The sequence below is a fragment of the Lissotriton helveticus genome, chromosome 7 (genome assembly GCF_964261635.1).
Source record: "Lissotriton helveticus chromosome 7, aLisHel1.1, whole genome shotgun sequence".
Classification (NCBI taxonomy): Eukaryota; Metazoa; Chordata; class Amphibia; order Caudata; family Salamandridae; genus Lissotriton; species Lissotriton helveticus.
The window spans coordinates 1,488,334,782-1,488,353,374 of NC_136068.1; the positions used below are offsets into that span (position 1 = coordinate 1,488,334,782).

The following is an 18,593-nucleotide window of genomic DNA, read 5'->3' on the forward strand; positions in this document are numbered from 1 at the left end:
GGGTAACATTGTACACATCACCGTTGTGACATATCAGTGTTTTACAGTAACAATACATGTTTTTTGTTTAGATGTAGGCCTCACAAATGGCTACATCACTAACCAGCATTGGCATAGCCAATAGGTCTCGCTTTTGGGACCTTATAAGTATTTAATTATGCAGCACAATATCCTTGGTGCAACATCACCTTTTGGATGGCTAAACATTATAAGGTCCCAAAGGCGAGACCTATTGGCTATGCCACTGCTTGTTACTTACGTTTTACAATAACGATTATCAGGACGCTGAGGAGCGCTAAAAATCCAAATGCTCTTCGAGGCCTTTTTCATGAGAAGTAGGCGCTAGGCAACTGCACATAGCAGAACATGTGCACATATTTCAATAGCAATGCATGCCACGCTTGTTGTATCATTACTCCGTAATGTGCATAGGTCTGCATGCATTAATGTTTACCAGGCTGGGTGTGCGTTCAATCCTTTCAGGAATGTGCACATATATTAAAGATGTATGTCGGCAGCGGGATCGTAGACAGTGGTGTGCAGAGTAATGCAGATGAGTGAGATCTGTTGCCTTTTGTCTGGATGGATATGTGATGTCACCTTAAGGATGGCGCCCTAATAAACACAGGTCAGTGAGTGGTGAAGACATGCAGCCAGAACAAAAATCCCTAACCCAGCCCTAACAGCAACGAAAACAAGCCCCAGAATCCCACACTGCTTGTCCTGGAGGAGGCGCTGTAACAAGCTTAAAAGCACTAGATATATAGGAAAGGGGATGGCGAGCAACACAGTGGAAAGCAGTGGTGGTATGAGTAGTGCTCACATTGGTGCCATCGTAGTCGTGCTGCATTAAACCAGGATCTGACCCCTCAATAACACTGGATATACAAAGCAACGGCCTCACCATCATTATCCCACACAGAAAACACAATGTCTTGACTCTGGCAGAAAATAGGAAGCAAATGAGCATGCGTTCAATGGAGACACATTTTAAGTAATCAATTGCCACATAACTAGTCGAGCGTTGCGCTGATCTTAGGCAACAGTAATGAAGTTGATAAAAAAATAATTACCAGCTTTCTCGTCACATCCTTTTGAAGCTCCAATGGCACAGGAGAAGAATAGGGAGGAGGCAGTTGTGGCCGAGGAGAGGGAGCGAAGAGCAGCTGCTCGGAATGGGAAGCAGTTAACAAGGGAGGAGTTGCAAGACATCGTGCAGAAGTAAAGGCGTGTTAACGAGCAGTGATCAGCTCTGCAAGGGGCACCAATTATGAAAAATAAAGACTGTGTTTTATAATTGTAAAAGAAAACAAGTTAAAAAAAAAAAGTACACTGGGAGGGGGAGGAGAAACACGAGAGGCGGCCGTCAAAGTGAAAGTACGGCCGGCATTGCTGTGGGGAGGGGGGAGGAGAAATGCGACACGGTGGGAGGGGGCGGAGCGGGGAGAGCGGCGATGAGGGTGTGAAGCAGCAGGGGCCTTTGAAGTGAAGCTAAGCTTCACTTCAAAGGTGTGGGAGGAGTGCGGCTGAGGGAACAGATGGCGATTTGATGATGTGCACGCGCATTTTAGGTCAATGCGCTTGCGCATTGACCTAAAAGCGCACGGGCACAGCACCAAATCGCCCAGTTGGGTAAAGTCTGTATAAGTCGCTATAGTCTCGCTCGGCTCAATGCGCATGCGCATTGACAGGTCGCGAGACCTAATAAACGTGCTACTGCAGAAACCATCAATCTTGTTAGGCAGTGGGAATGGCCTTTTATGTATGTTAATCATATTATGATTGGAGTTGGTTTGTGGTTCGTGATGGATTGAACACTGTTTTCAGTCATCCCTGAAAGTTGGAGACTGGGCAGCCTGCATCTCATGCCAGTCTTAATGAAAGTTCGGAATGATGCCCACGTTTTCATATGGTGTCGTGTAATAATGCTGTGAAGTTTTAATTTGCTTAAAATACCATACTTTTGACCACCAAACATGTAATTGGGGGCATAGGCTGTTTCTAAAATTGTGCCAGCATTGAGCTAGCTGCCAGTTGCAAACATGTTATGAGTTTGCCTAAAGGGTTGTCAATGAGTACACTGAGTTTACACCTCGAGCCTCCCTACAAGAGGATCCTTTAAGTCGCACTCTTGATCACCTCCCCACTTTGGACCACCTCCTCCGAATAGGTGCGAGCCATTGGACCACATATTTAGAATGTCTCCTCTTTTCCCCACACCCTATCCAGCACAGGTTAGAACCACCATTAATTGCTTTAATTAGGGTTAGAATTTTATGTGCATTTTCCTTATGTTGCGCACACAGTCGATTTTGTTGCCCTAGTCCACACACACGTCTTCTGATATCTCTTGGTCCAAAACCCTGTTCCATGCGCTAGTATAAGTGAGGGGGTGGTGCCGTATGTGATTTAGTGCTGTGTATTATGAAGAGGCTCTCCTTATTTATTGTGGATGAGGTGCTCAAACTGCCGTATCCCTAAGGGTATTAATTTGTATTTTCTATCCCTCTTCTAGTGTAACAGTTGGGTCAATCTATGTTCATGTGGCTAGTGGATGCCTTTGCAAGCGTCTGCATCTGCTAGTGTCCAATCTGTAAAAATATCCCAATCTTGGAGGGTGATGGAAAGGGGTGTAGTCTACAAGGATTTGTATAGTGGAAGGAGGTATTTGGGCGTGGTCTATTTTTACACAGCAGCCACCATATATGGTGCAAGGAATCTAATGTACTCTTGCGCTAAGTGTAGGGTAGGGAGGCTGATACCAGACTAATGCTGGTTGCAGTTGAGCAGCCAGTGTTTTGGCAGCAATGTTGAGTAACCTCACGCCTCCTTCCACAAGCTTCTTAAACATTGTAAGTCTAGACACCTGTGATGATTTGTTGCCCCAGACCAAATCAAGAAGCTTGTTTTGAGTTTATTTAAATAATGAAGGTGAGCACCAGGATGGATGTGCATGGAGGACTTATAAAAGCTGAGGAGGAAGTTGAATCTTGATGCTAGTCGCACACTCTAGCCAGGATATCTTCATCTCCCCCATCTATAGAAGTTCTCAATCCGGACATCTAGTAATGTCAGATTTTGACCTCGTAAATGTGTTCAGTGTCTTTTGTTAAAGTGATTCCTAGGTTTCGAATGAAGTTATGATTTAAGCAGAATCCCACCTTCTGTTGTTTTGGAGCTGTGCATCCTTTTGCAGAGGGAAATGCAGAAAGCTGGCAAACAGCTTATTTTATCTTGCACCACACCTTAAACGTGTTACATTGCTTTTAGATTACTTTGGTGCCGCTTAGCTCTGCAACATCATAGGCTAAGTAAGTAAATGTATCCATTGTTAACTACCTTTTAGTAGGGTGCAGGAAACTGGCTGTCTCCCTAGATAACTTTTAATGGTTGAGAGTGTAGATCTTATGCTAGACTGCATTTACTAATCTTATTTAAAATGTGTTTCTCTTTAGGTTAGTGCAGCCTTTGATTTGCATGTCGCATTAAGTAGGAATAGCCAAGAAATGACAATTAGTTGTAGTGAGAGCAGAGTGTTTTGTTACGAAAGGCTGGTGGGACTGGGAAAAGTTATTGTCACACTTCGAAATATAAGCGACTTCACAGCTGACTATCTTTCAGGAATCCAAGAAGACAGATTGCATCTTGGAACACCCGCTGCAGTGGTGCCAGTGTACCCTTTGTTTGTTTCAAAAGAACGGTTGACCACACTGTTGTCGGGACAGCAGGACCATCTTGACATTCTTTTCAATCCCATGTCTCACAGCATGGTGTTACTCCTACAACATTTGTTGTCATACGAAATGCTTGTTAGCAAGCCTGCATCTAAAGAACGTTCTAAGTTTGCTCCTTAGGATGAGAAAATGTATCCAGTCCAAGCCCCCCCGTATGTGTTTTGCAGGTTCTTGCAATTTAAGTTAAATAGCTCTTCTTATTGATCTTAGCTGCATTACTTAGCTACTAACAGCAACTTTGTATGTGGCCAATTTGTATGGGTTATTTGCTCTTTAATTGCCGCTAGAACAAATATTTAATAGGAAGTCTGTAGCTCTATATTCCTCTTTCGAAACAAAGTATTTAAAAGAAACCCAAATAGAAATGTGAGAGGATTTAGTGCCATGCTCTTGAATTGGGCATGGAGTAGGTAGATGGGAAATTTTGCCTTCCTTTTGATCACTTGTGTTCTATGTAATGTTCATTTTACTTTTACGTTTGTAAATCACCTAAATAAATAAAAAGCAAATATTTTGGGCTGTATGCAGGTGACATTTTTTAGTTCTGTGAAATTACATATTTCTGGAGATATATGCACTTATTGTAAGGTTTTTGTATTGAATGTGTTAACTTTTCTGTATAACTTGTTTGAAACGTTATAGCAGTGCTTGGAGTTTTTGCTCTGCAGCACCCTTGCACTGTCATTTGTGTTGTGCAGCCTAGTAATGTTCTCTGCTTTCATTGTAGAGGGCACACCTTATGCTGGTGGATTGTTCAGAATGAAACTTATCTTGGGGAAGGATTTTCCTGCTTCTCCACCAAAAGGCTATTTTCTCACAAAGATATTTCACCCCAATGTTGGATCTAATGGAGAAATCTGTGTCAATGTGTTAAAAAAAGACTGGAAAGCAGAACTGGGGATTAGGCACGTCTTGTTGGTGAGTAGCTAGCCTGTATTTCAGTGGCATTGGCTGAGCTCTTAACGTTTAAGAGCATGGCGTTGCATTTGAATGTATGTTTACATAATTTAGCGTTGTATATGGAAATCCTTACTAAAGGTTAGCAGATTAAGATGTGAAAATCCAGAATTAATAATTTTACATCACGCTCTTATCAAAATGCATGTTTACTAAAGCATATAAATTGGAAGAGATGCTCGGGATCAGACCTACTGAGAATATTTTACTGCTCTTGGTGATTTTACTGTACTACTGCATAGGCAGTTGAAGTACTCTAGGCACAACCAACATCCACAATAACGTCTGTTGCATCCACCTAATTAAGGTCGCAAATAACTGGTTTCTAAAACTTGGTCTGATGCCAGAAGAACATTTTGATTTCACTAAAATTGAAATGTAATTGGAGAAGCTTTCAGCTAGCCCTCTTCACCAATTGGTGTATGTCCACATTTTTCTTCCACCCAATAACTACATCCTGCAATGGGTCAGCCCACTGTAGCGATAGGCTATCTTTGCTGTGAGTGACAGCTTTCTGCCCTCTCACAACAAACGCTTCTACTCACAGTTCCTTCTGTGCCAGGGACTACACTGACCATGTATTTTTTTACTTCTTTCGTTAACTTTTTTTTTTTCTTTTCTAAACCAAAAAGTAGTTTTGCTTTTAGATGTGTTTTTTTTTTTTTGTTTTTGTTGTTGTTGGTTTTTTTTCCCCCCTCCAATGACCCATTAAAGCCAAGCTTTTTAGGTCTTGCCTAAAGTTGCAGCGCGCATACGTTGCTCGCTCTGCAAGGGCTTCTTGTGATCGATTTCATTTTAGAAGTGGATTACTTTAAGCCTAGCGCTTGGATGCTGCACGTTCTCCCCCTCCCTCCTCCCGGTGGGTGGCTTCCTGCTATGGAGTGCAGAGATCACCTGCAGGCATTGCGGCCAACAGGAACTCCAATCCACCCAACCAGCCCCAGAATGATGCAAGGCTCAGGCATGCAGACCGGACCGTGCACCCGCTATCCACTGACACACGCAGCTCCCTGACACCTCCCCCTATGCGGGTTGGCGCCAGAACAGCAATCACTTTTTGTTTAGCCTTGAAACGGATTACAGGTGCACAAAGCATTCTCTGTGATTCTTCATTCAGTCTGACAGGCCTGTCTGGGTTGTTTGTTTTGCTAATAAGATAGCAGACTGGGTTAGTGTTCCGGCTGCAGTGATCCCGGAGTCCTGACGTCACAGGTTTCCACCTATCACGCCTCCTCCTGTTCGGCAGGTAGGGAGTAGGTGAGCTCGGAGTGCAGCACACCGAGCCAGATCTTCTCTGGGCGCCTTATAAATGTCACGTGTGGAATCGAGGCTGGTGATGAAAGGGTCAGACTGAAGCGAGAAATGATGCACCGCGGCCAGAGCAGGTGCTTCCCAGCTCTGAAGACTCCTCCAAGACTGATAACTCTGCCAAACACACTGCCCTCCGTGTCGCTTTCTCACACTGCCCTTGGGTGCGAACTCTGCAAACTCCTTGTGTCAGCACTTCCCAGGAGTGCCTGCTCCTCGCACTGCCCTCTGGTGCTCTTGCTCTGACTGCCCACACGTGCCAGCTTCCACTCCACGGATGCCACCCCTCAAATATTTTCACCTGTGCCACCTCCTCACACTACCTGCTGGTGCTAATCTACACTGCCCACTGGTGTGAACTCCTCAAAATATTCACTTGTGCTAGCTGTTCTTCCAATGGTCTACCGGTGCCAGCTGCTCATTATGGCCACGGCCCACTACTATACAGTGCCCACCAGTGCCATCTCCTTACATAAACACTGCTACCGGTACCAGCTCACCACACGGTCCAACCGTGTCTTTTTTTGCACACACCCGCCTATGTCTATTCACACAGCCCAGCCGTGCCATTGGTACCTCTTGTTACTCATCGGATTAGTACCTGAGCTCCCCTCTTCATTGGCAGCAGCCGTGCCAGCGCCACATACGTCGCAATGCCAGCTCCTAGCCATCCACTAGTGACAGCCTCGGCCACACTGCTCACTGGTACAAGAACCAAACCCTGGCCCCCAAGGCTGCCTTCCTACGCTGCCCAATTGGGATAAATTTTTACTCTAACTACCGATTCCGGCATCCTGCTTTTCCCAGGTTTTAAACTTGGAAAAGTTGTAAATCTGTACTATTATCCCAGGTTAGCTGTACTTGTTTTATTTCGAAACAGTGAAAAAGATTAAATCGTCCCTGCTTGACGTGACTCCCCCTGTCTTTCATTTGCACAGAACTCGCTGGTGCATTAACCTACAGTGCTATCTTACCAAGTATCACTTTTATTTATTTGTTTTAACATAAAGTAGTGAGGCCACACAAGCACAACATTCATAAGAGCAATTAATCACAATAAAAACTCGTAGGACATAAAAATACCAATACATAAAAAATGCATAGTATAAAGAACAAACCCTCCCCATAACCGAAGAAGCTGTTATTAAATTGGTCCGTTATCGAGGTCACTGCAAATGCAATAAACTGTGCATGCCAAGTGCTACAGGGAATTATTAAAACTGTACATAGTCCCTGGTTGTAGTTTAAAAAAGGGCACACAACTCTTCAGGCGATATCAAACGTGCAGATGGCGGATTTAACTTCTAAATAACGCTTCCTCATATGTTTTACACAAGTTCATTTTCCATATTTGAGCTATATTTTCATGTCTCGGAGCCTCCTAGCCAGGACTAAGGACTCCATCCTGTATCACAACAAGACAGAATTTACATCTTTTGGGCACTTGTGCTCCTACAACCTACAAGCTTTGCCCAGGTGTAACACCTAATGGAAACAAGCCACATTTTTGCAGCATGAATCTTTCTGGATTCACTATACTGTGCATATTCCGCAATCTGGTGGTTGGGTCCGGAATCGTAGTCTTTTTTTTTTTTTTTTTTTTTTTTTTTTTTTTTCGTAGCCCAGATGGGCGTCGACGTCCAACCATTTGGTGTACCTTCGGTGACGTCGGCGTGCTTCCGGCGGAAGCTACCACCCTTGGGCGCCATCTTCAGATTCTTTTTTTCCACCGTTGGGTCTGGATCGTCGCGTGAAGCTCCAGAAGTTTTGGAGGAGAAAAGGAGGAAATGCAGCATCTCTTCAACGGTGAAGATCAGGAGAAGAGGACCAGTAGAGAAGAGGCGACGAAGAAAGGAGAGAACTTCGAAATCTTCGACGTCCTTGGAGGAATGCGCACACAGGGGGCCCCCTGAGCGCAGGGATGTACAAGACGCCCTTTAAATTCTGCAAGAACTGCCACCACAAGTTCGCACAGAAGACCAGCACCCGGTCTGCAACCTCTGCCTGCCAATCGACCACGAGAGCAGAGACTGCAACGCCTGCTCCGTCTTCAAGCCGAAGACGCTCCGAGTTCGAGAGAGACAGAGGACAGCTCACCGCACGATGCAGGGCAAGGGCCAAGCCCTGACGCTTTATGAACTTGGCCTCTCCACCGACGACGAGGACAACATCGCCGAAGGCCCAGATGACTTCACGGTCGCTGGGACCGATAAGAAAACGCCTGACAAGGTAGGAGAGTCTACGACCCCGAAAACTCCCACAGGGCCTCGAAAGCCAGAGGCAGACTCCCGAAAGTCTGAGCCCAGAGCCTCGAAAGGAGCACCGGCGCCCAACAAATCGACGACCAAAAGCTGCATCCTCCGAAAAAGAGCCCAGCGGATCCTCAGAAGGACTCCCGGAGGCCGAAGACCAGCGGAAAGCAACGGTCATCGAAGCAAGCCCCCGAAAAAGGGCCCTCGACTTAGACTTCGAAAGAAAAGGAGCCGAAGAAAGTTTCGTCGACGCCGCCGAAAAGAGCGGCCGAAACGCTCGACGACTAGCAGGCCGCTGAGATGCAGAGAAAGAGAAGAAGGCTCGAGGCCGAAATGGAGAACATCCTTCAGAGAAAGAGACTTCGATTGGAAAAAATGAGAAGTTACAAGATCCCCCTCGAAGCCGGCACCGACCGTCGCAGAGGTACAGGAGCTCGAGGAGTTCGACGTCGAAGAGACGCCGAAAACTCCGGAACCCTCTGAGCACGAAGAGGAGGAAGACCTCTACTACACAGAAGGGGATTACGGGGAGCAGCAGTCAAGCTACGGCTCAGGTTCCTCGACGGCCCAAGACCAGGAATGGCAGGACATCGAGGCCGAAAACCCGGAGGAGGCGGTGGAAACATACCCCCTCGAGGCCTTCGCCACCGGATGACATTGGGGCATACAATGAGGTGGTCAGGAAGGCGGCAGCAGCTTATGGAGTTAAGCTGGAAGAGGAGAAGCCAAAAGCAGACTTCCTGCTCGAGACATTGCTCCCCATACAGACAAGAAGCCAGTTCTTGCCCATGCTCAAGAGTATCACAGACCAGGGGAAGGAAGCCTTCAAGGACCCGGCTACATGCAGATCAGTAACGCCGAGGACGGAGAAGTACAAATTCTCCTCCCAAAACCCAGCTTACATCAAGGGATCCGTCACAGCAGATTCAATAATCGCTGCAATGGCCAGGAAAAGGGCAAACGTCCCAACAACGTCTGGACCTCCACATGACATGGAAAGCAGAAGGATGGATCTAACTGGCAGGAAAATTGAGAGGAATGCCGCAATGCACTGGCGGATGGCGAACTCCCAACGCCCTCCTGAATAGACATCAATACTAGCACTGGCATGAGATGGGACAACTGCTCAAGCACCTCCCGGAACAATACCGTGAGAGGGCATCACACCTTGTGGAAGAGGGGGAAAAACATTGCCAACTCGTGCCTGAAGACGGCCTTGGATGGGGCAGAAACATCCAGCGGACTGATGGCTATAGGCATCTGAGAGAAGGCAAGCCTGGCTCAGGATCTCAGGATTCAAGGCTGAGGTTCAGAACAACATCCTGAACACACCCTTCAACGGTGAAACACTGTTCGGAGCCCCAGTTGATGAGAAACTCACCAACTGAATGACAACGATGCGGCAAGGTCCATGGGGGCCCTGCAGTTCAGGGGGATGAGAAGGGGCACTCCTACACGGAGGCCCAACGGCAGGGGTGGAAGTCAGCGAGGAGATTCTCACGAGTTTCCTCCAGGGGCAACAGAGTGACAACCAAGGCCACCAGGGCCAGCAGAGGCAAAGCTGGAACTACCAAAGCAGGGGCCAATCCTTTCGGTCAAGAGGAAATGGACGGGGCCAGAGAAGGAGAGGCGGTGAACAACCCCCCTCTAAGTGACTTCACACGGAAGAAGGTGCTCCCCCACCCAAACCCTCCGGGGAGGAGCACGGGAAAACAAAGAGGAGAGGGCTACACTGACAAGACACATGGGAACATGTGACGCCGGTAGGAGGAAGATTGAGATTCTTTCTCCAGGAGTGGCAAAAAATAACAGACAAGTGGATACTCAACATTATGCAGTTCGGATACTGCATAGAGTTGGAAAAGAGACCACCAAACAGAAAACCAAAGAAAAGACCGCACTCGCGAAGAGAGCTGTAACTACTGCAAGAGGAAGCTCAAGAACTCCTCCTCGAAGCGGCCATGGAACGTGTTCCTTTCAAAGAACTGAACAAGGTAGTGTACTCAAACTACTTCCTGGTGCCAAAAGTGGAGAAAGTCTAAGACCCATCCTGGACCTACTGTTCCTAAACAAATACTTCAAAAATTCAAAATGACGTCCCTACAAGAGGTCCTCCCACAGATGAAGGCCGGGGACTTCTTGTCCACCATAGACCTCAAAGATGCGTACTTGCACATCCCCATGAACAGGCAGCACAAGCACATGCTAAGGTTCACAGTAAAGAAGGATCACTACCAATTCACGACCCTGGCATTCGGCCTAAAGTCCGCAATAAGGGTCTTCACCAAATGCCTCGCGGCAGTGACCGCACATCTAAGAAGAAAGGGGATACACGTGTACCCCTACCTCGACGACTGGCTAGTAAAGGTAAGCTCTTACAGGACATGCAAAGATCATGCGGAACAGGTGACAAGAACGCTAGCAAGCCTGGGTTTCTCCATACACTGGGGCAAATGCTCGATGGAATCGGAGCAAGTAAAGATCTTCCTGGGAGCCCAGATCGACACTGTCCAATGCAGGGTCTTACCGAGCGAAAAGCGAACCCTCAGCCTACTGAGGGAGAAACGTCACTACCAGAAGGGGCGAGCTCTGACAGTGAGGACTGTGAGCAAGATCTTGGGGATGATGGCATCATGCATACACCTGGTCCCCAATGTACGCCTACAAATGAGACCACTCCAAGAGTGGCTGCAACAGCAATGGTCACAAGCTACAGGAAGTTGGGAGGATCTAGTGGTTGTAACGCACAGGGTGCAGGAAGAGAAGGTGGTGGACCAAGGAGAGAATAACAGAAGGGAAACCTCTAACACCACTGGACCCAACAGTGACCATCACCACAGATGCATCCCAGAAGGGGTGGGGTGCACACATGAACAGGCTCAGAGTGAGGGGTCTGTGGAGCCCTACAGATGCAGTCAGACACATCAATTACCTGGAACTGAAAACTGTGTTGCTAGCCCTCAAGGCTTTTCAGAAACACCTGTACAACCAGAAGGTCCTAATACAAACAGACAACACGACAACGATGTTTTACATAAACAAACAAGGGGGAACTCAATCGTTCCCTCTGTCAAGCTTGGCACAGGAAATCTGGAAATGGGCTATACCACTAAAAATAGACCTGCTAGCCATACACCTGCCAGGGAAGGACAATGTAGAAGCGGATTGGCTCAGCAGGCAGACTTCAGTGTCCCACGAGTGGGAACTCAACAGTCAGGAAACAGAGAGACTATTCAGGAAATGGGGTACGCCAACAATAGACCTGTTTGCAACACACCGGAATGCAAAATAACAATACTTTGCATCCAGGCAACCAGAGGCGAGGCACTGTCCCAGGGGAATGCCCTATGGATAAGCTGGTCAAAAACATTTGCCTACGCTTTTCCCCCGATACCACTGATCCCCCAGGGTTCTCAACACATGCATGAAGAGCAACATGACGCTCATCCTTGTGGCACCACAATGGGCCAGACAGACCTGGTATTCTCAGATAATGGAGATGGCGCAGGGGCCACCCCACAAGTTCTCAAAAAGAAGAGACCTACTCTCCATGGAAAACGGAGAAGTTCTACACCCAGAGCCGGAGAGCCTCAACCTCTCAGCCTGGCTCCTGAGGACTTAGAGTTCGCACACCTAAAACTACCAGAGAGCACCCTGTGGGTGCTGCGAGAGACAAGAAGGCCCAGCACACGCAAGTGCTATGGGGAAAAATGGAAAAGATTCACTCAATGGTGTTGCAAGAAACAACTCCATAGGAAACTGACCAAGGAATCCACGGTGCTAAGATACCTCACGCACCTAATTAAGGCTAAGCTCATTCTCGCTGAGGGTGCACCTGGCTGTGATCGTGGCATACACAAGAGGAGAAACGGGGAGAAGCTTCTTTACATCCCAAGTCGTAAGATTCCTAGAAGGGGCTAAAAGAATAGCGCCGCCAAAGAGAATGCCGCCACCGGCCTGGAACCTAAATGTGGTACTGACGGAGCTCATGAAAGCACCTTTCAAACCCATCCACGAAGCATCACTGCAAATGTTAACGATGAAGACGTCCTTTCTGGTAGCAATCACCTCGCTACGAAGGGTGAGTGAACTGCAGGAACCCTACATCCAGATACAGTGACAGGGTCGTGATGAGAACAGACCCACACTTCATGCCAAAGGTAGTGTCAAGGTTCCACATGAATCAGAGTATTCAGATTCCTAGCTTCTTCCAAAACCCCACTACAAGCGCTGAGAGGTTGCTCCACACCCTAGACGCAAGAAGGGCTGTGATGCACTACATTGAAAGGACGAAGGAACACAGGAAAACAAAACAGTTCTTCGTATCCTTCGCAAACAGTTACATGGGCAAACCAGTGACTAAAAACACCGTAGCTCGATGGATCGCACAGACAATACAATTCTGCCACAAACAAGCTGGCCAGGAGCTAACAGGAGGGGCACAGGCCCACTCCACCAGGAAGAAAGGAGCAACAATTGCCTTTCTGGCCAACACACCAATTCAGGACATATGCCTGGCGGCAACATGGGCTTCAATGCACACTTTCACTAAGCACTATTTCGTGGATGTACAAATGAACAAAGAAGCACAAGTAGGACAAAAGGTGCTTCAACATATATTCTACAACCAACGCTCATCTTCCACCCAACCGCCACAAAAGTAACGAAAACCGCTACAAAATCTATGCACAGCATAGTGAATCCAGAAAGATTCACGCTGCAAAACTAATAGTTTCTTACCTGTCGGTGTAGTTTTGCAGCTTGAAGATCTTTCTGGATTCACTAGCGAACCCACCCGCCTCTGCCAGAAAGATGAGGCTGGAGAAGAGGGTGTAAACACATAGAAAAGAAAGCAAGTTGAAGCTTACAAGATGCGTGAAAAGAATTACGTTGAAAAAAAAAACGATTAACAAACATAGCCATGGATTCACTACAAAGACAAAAGAAAAAAGACAGAAAAAAGAATCTGAAGATGGCGCCCAAGGGTGGTAGCTTCCGCCGGAAGCACGCCGACGTCACCGAAGGTACACCAAATGGTGGGACGTCGACGCCCACCTGGGCTACGACAAAAAAAGAGAGAAAACACTACGATTCCGGACCCAACCACCAGATTGCGGAATATGCACAGCATAGTGAATCCAGAAAGATCTTCAAGCTGCAAAACTACACCGACAGGTAAACTATTCGTTAAACTTCATATAGATGTTCTGAACCAAGGTTCTTAAACTGCTTTTTAAGTAAAATTGCACCAGGCCTTAAATAAGCTGAGATCTGTCTGCAGTGCTCAATCTACATAACTGATATGTTTCCGATTCCAATATCTGATTGCTCTTGTGCCTCGCGTTTCTTTGTTTCTTCCTGATGAGCACACCACTTGTCCACAGTCCCGCAACAAGCACCCCAGTTCTTTCGTGGTCAAGCAAACCACACCCAGGTCATCAGGGGCATAGCACTTCCCAGTCCTCCACCTCTGCTGCTGCATCCTTCAAGCTGCTTTAATTTGCCTTTACTAGCACATAAACTACCATGTGAGAGGCAGGATGAGACCTTTCCTCAAAGCATTTAAAAAAATATCTGACAGACGGGTGCTGTTGATTAATGAGGCTGTGCTTTGCCATTCCCCTGCTACAGGTCCCACTCGCTCGTCTTTTGGATGAGGCCCACCTGTCCATTTTGCTACAGGAAATGTAGGTTCTCTTGGCTAATGGACCCTGAATCTTTTTGTGCAGTGAGTTTGATAATAAATACCAGCAATAACCCTTTAGAAAGGTGCCTATGTAAGACCGACTTTTGCGATCCACCTAGCTTGAATGGACATGAGGCACACTATTTTACTTAAATAATGTGATCAATCGTGTGGTAGTGCAGTATTTGCAGACAGTGACCGTTTTAATGGAAAATGCACTAAGTTTGTACATGTCGACAGTTATAGATAAAACTATTGAACACGTGGAAATCTGGTTTAATTGGATACTTATTATTTGTACTTCATCCAGTGTCTTGTTCTAAAATCTGAAAAGTTCCAACACACGTCAGAATTAAAAAATGTACTTCATTTTACTTTCCTAACTGCTGAATGCATACTCATTTATTTACAGGCATTTGCATTTTGTTGGGGGGGAAGAAATGACATCCTCCGTCTTTTCTTTCGTACAACTGGATTATCACATTCTTTACTTTTTCTGACTGCAGAGTGACAACAGATCCTAAAAAATAATAATCAGTCCCTATGTTAAAAAGCAGCCCAAGACATATCCTTACATTTGACCCCTGTCTTTGAAACTCAGCAAATGTGACCAGGTAAATACAGAATTTAAAGGCATCTTTATTTTCTGGACTTTAGCGACTAATCAGAAATGGACTTTCGACCCACAGTTGGGGGGGGGGGGAACGCTGCCATAAGGTGTTTCTAGAATCACTACTGCCTGGGGTCTGGAGACCTCAATCACCACATTAAATATTGAGAAAAGACCGAACAAGTATATATTGTTGCACTGTAGCCAGGAGAATTAACACCCCCCCCCCCCCCCCCCCCCCCCCCGGTCTCTAAATTAGATTGGTGCCCACCATGGGTTTACAATGCGGTACCGGATTATGGCTACCTGCAGTTGTACTATGATGCACAACATGTTTGTCAAAAACGGATATTAGCTGATAACCAGGATGGTGGTATTTATATCTATATCATCTTTTAAATGAATGAGACTACCCAACCAAGAGCTTTAATTTGGCCAGAAGTGTATTAGAAAATCGCGGGAAAAGAAATCTCAAATGGCAGGTCCCTAATCGGCCTTCTCTGTTGGTACTTAAAGATGTACATAAACGTTTGCCCACAGACGACTTTAAGCTTAAGAAGACCTTTAAGGGGGACTGTTCCTTCAAGGAAATGTATAAGAAACTCTTAGGAAACATTTACTGAGTTTTTTTTGGTGCTCAATTACAGGCATTTATTCACACTAGGCTGGTAAATGTTGTGTGGGGCTTTTTTCCCTTCTAGAGGGTTATATTTGTCTTCTGTAAGGATTAGGTGGGACTACGTTGTCTATGTATTTCACAAAAAACAAGAGAATGCAAGAGGCCTAAGAAGGACAAACCATTTGACGTAACTGCCAGCGTCGCTCTACCATTTACTTAACAGAAATAAAATAAAAAATGCAAGCTTCTCTACTGTACCAGGATTTGCCATGTATTTTAATTGAAAAATGCATATTGGATTATATGGATAATTAAGACCTACAATAATAGCACCAATAATATCCGAATTGCATAAAAGCAAAACATTGAGCTAAAGGTTCAAGTGAAAGTATAAATGTTTAGATGTATAAAGCCATCGAAAGACTCTAACACAAATTCTCAGTGGTAACCGGCAGTAGTGGACAGGCCTTCCGAGCAAGAGGTAAGCTACCTACTTTAAACCAGCTCTGGCCAAACTAATTAGGAAAAATATTTGGTAGAATATCGTTGAGGGGGCAAGTATTGACGTGGCTCAGGGTTTCTTCCATAGTTGGAGGGGGTGGGGGGGGGGGTGGGGGTGGGGGGATTGTAGGTACTAAACTTTATACAACACTTAACGGGGGGGGGTCATTAGGATGGCAGGCCGTCTTTGTCTGCCCGCCAATGGGACGGCCTGCCATAAGGGCGGGGTCTCATGTGGGCCATTAGGATGCGCCCGACAGTGGCGGGCGCATCTTGCATACCCGACATTGTGGTGGGCGGTGCATTTAGCACTTCCCGTCACAATGCCAGGAAGGCATGTCTTGCACTGCCATGTTGTGCATAGAACTTCAGGGGGGGTGTACCTATGGTACCATAGGTACGTCCCCCCCCCCACCCCCGAGTCCCTGGGGGCGTGCAACAGGCCCCCACAAGCAATTCCCACATGCCTTTCTGTCGGCAATGCCGCAACTGAAAGGCATGTTTCCGCCCCCATGATGTGGCTGGGGGTGTCTTACAAACAACGCCACCATATTAAACTTTTCTGCCTGGTCGACTTGTTGACCGGGCGGAAAAGCGGTGGACGGTCTTTCTGTCTGCCGCAGTCCCCTCTGCCATAGTAATATGGCGGGGACGGATATTGGGCGGATCGCCACCGACATGCGGCCGGTGGCGATCCGCCAGAGATCCTAATGGGCTCCTTGGTGTTTAAAAATTGGAAAAAAATGGCACCAAAGAAAAAATCATCTCATTCTGCATAAAGTAGGCAGACTCCTTAATTAGAGCGGAAATAGAGTGCCAAAAATCAGAGCAAACGCAAATATACGGGTTCCTGATCTCATGACTTAGCTTTGTTATTTAATAGCCAATAATACATGAGAAATAAAGCGAGAGGAGACACTAGAAAAGAGAGAGGAACTGTAATACCACGAGTCTAAACGTTTCCCTTAGTTGCATTTATGCAGCTCCAACATGTCCTATAAGCCACACATTTGCTAAGCATTACTAAGACCTTGTCACAAAGAATCTCTAGGAAGTCGCAGTATTAAAACATTTCTTTGGTACTATTCTCAACCCCTCTACCACGGTAGGGAAATATTGGTTTGTAACCACTGTAGAACATCTGAATCTAAATTCCGTTCACATTGCAAAATAAACCAGTTATCTGTAACCAAAGTGGTCGTGATTGAAACCATTTAAGATTCACATGTGACCCACTCATCTCCCTGCGATGAAGGGTGTCTTTGAAATTAAACATATTATGGCACAGCCACTCGTTACCAGAATGACTAATGCATTTAAAGATACTCGTACAGAGGCATACGTGGTTCATGTTTTAGTGAGCCTTCATGGCCCAACTTATAAGTGCTGGCAAACGGTTGGCTGAATAATGCAGAGCAATTAAGCATTTGTTAATGAGTATGTTTGCATCATTACAGACGTGGCAAATAAATAACATCTCCCCCCCCCCCCCTTTTTTTTTTCTTCAAGACCATAAAGTGTTTGTTGATTCACCCAAACCCAGAGTCTGCATTAAACGAGGAGGCTGGGCGCCTCCTGCTTGAGAACTATGAAGAATATGCCAGCCGTGCCCGTCTTCTTACAGAAATCCATGCGCAGGTAACCAGCCTACGTTGCAAGGACCAAACTGACCCATGCTCCTCTTCTGGAGCGATCAATGGGGACGGGCCCATGGCCAAGAAGCATGCAGGTGAAAGGGACAAGAAGCTAGCGGCCAAAAAGAAAACTGACAAAAAAAGGGCTCTGAGGAGGCTTTAGGTTTGATCGCACATAATGGTTTCCAGATCATGGAGTGAACTCAGTGTGTCAACTTTGGGTTCAAGGCGGGATGGGAGGAAGGACTTGAGGCAACACAATAAAACGTATCTTTTACATTTTCCACACATGTTTTTAAAAAATTTTGTCATAGTTCTTTTTGGAATATTAAGTTATTTAAATTATAAAATCTATTAAAGTCCTTTTTTTCTAAAGTCTGGTCTTGGTTTTTATTGTCTTTAAGCAATGATTGTTGAACATGGGAATAATGTATATACAATTTGTTTTTTCACAAATGATGCAAATCGCTAGTTTGTCCTCAAAGTAGAATATAGCTGGAAAAAGTGCTCGTCAAACATGTATTCTGGTCATGGAGTGCACTGAAAAAATATTGAATGTTGCATTGCAGACGGTATGACAGATGCATTTCAAAACCGAATTTAAACTAAATTGAAACTTTGTTATCTTTCTCCACAGTCTCCCATAAGGCTTTGTCGGTTTGCCTGCTGGAACCTGTCAAGCTAGGGATTCAACGATCCGCAGTGTCAATTAATTCATTTACGTTTTTTAAACATACTATCCACATTGCACAAACCATCCGGCAGCCAGTGAGATGAGGAGACTTTGAGCTCTCATCCCGTGCGTAGTAAATTACTCCAGTTTACTGATGCCAAGGAAGTATTGCCAGACGTGTGTAGTGGTGGGAAGTAAAGTTTTTTTTTTTGCGTATCACAGTAAGTGCATTTCTTACCTGGAGCCTGCTTATGTGGGACACTCAACACTGTCAGTGCAGACTTGGGAACTTTAAAAATAATGCTTGTATTTGATCTCCAAGAATCATGTTCTGTAGGTAATGTCAGTGTTTGCCCAATATGATAGTGAACTTCTTAGCAAGAAAAGAACAGAAGTGTTATTGGATAGATTGAAACAGTAATAAAAAGTAAATACCTCAAAACCAAACCAGGATCCTCTTTAGTAATTCTACCTTTTTGGAGGACAGAATCTCTACAATGGTTCCTCGTTAGTTCATATCCAGAAATGGGCAATTTGAAAATGAGAATTTCTGATATATAGACTCAATATTGCAGTTCATTGACCCCCTGCGCCTCTGCCTATTACTGGAATGGTCTAA

The 18,593-nt window shown here is 45.8% G+C and overlaps 1 protein-coding gene across 1 annotated transcript in view; it reads left to right on the plus strand.

Annotated features, from left to right (window-relative positions):
• The window catches only part of UBE2S (ubiquitin conjugating enzyme E2 S), a 28,610-nt gene extending 10,931 nt beyond the window's left edge, over positions 1–17,679 (plus strand). Inside the window, exons 3-4 of the mRNA XM_078654923.1 lie at positions 4,462–4,652; positions 17,177–17,679. Coding sequence (XP_078511049.1) covers positions 4,462–4,652; positions 17,177–17,464 — 479 coding nt within the window. The 3' untranslated portion in view covers positions 17,465–17,679. The remainder of the gene's footprint in view (positions 1–4,461; positions 4,653–17,176) is intronic.
• The last annotated feature ends 914 nt before the right edge of the window (positions 17,680–18,593 follow it).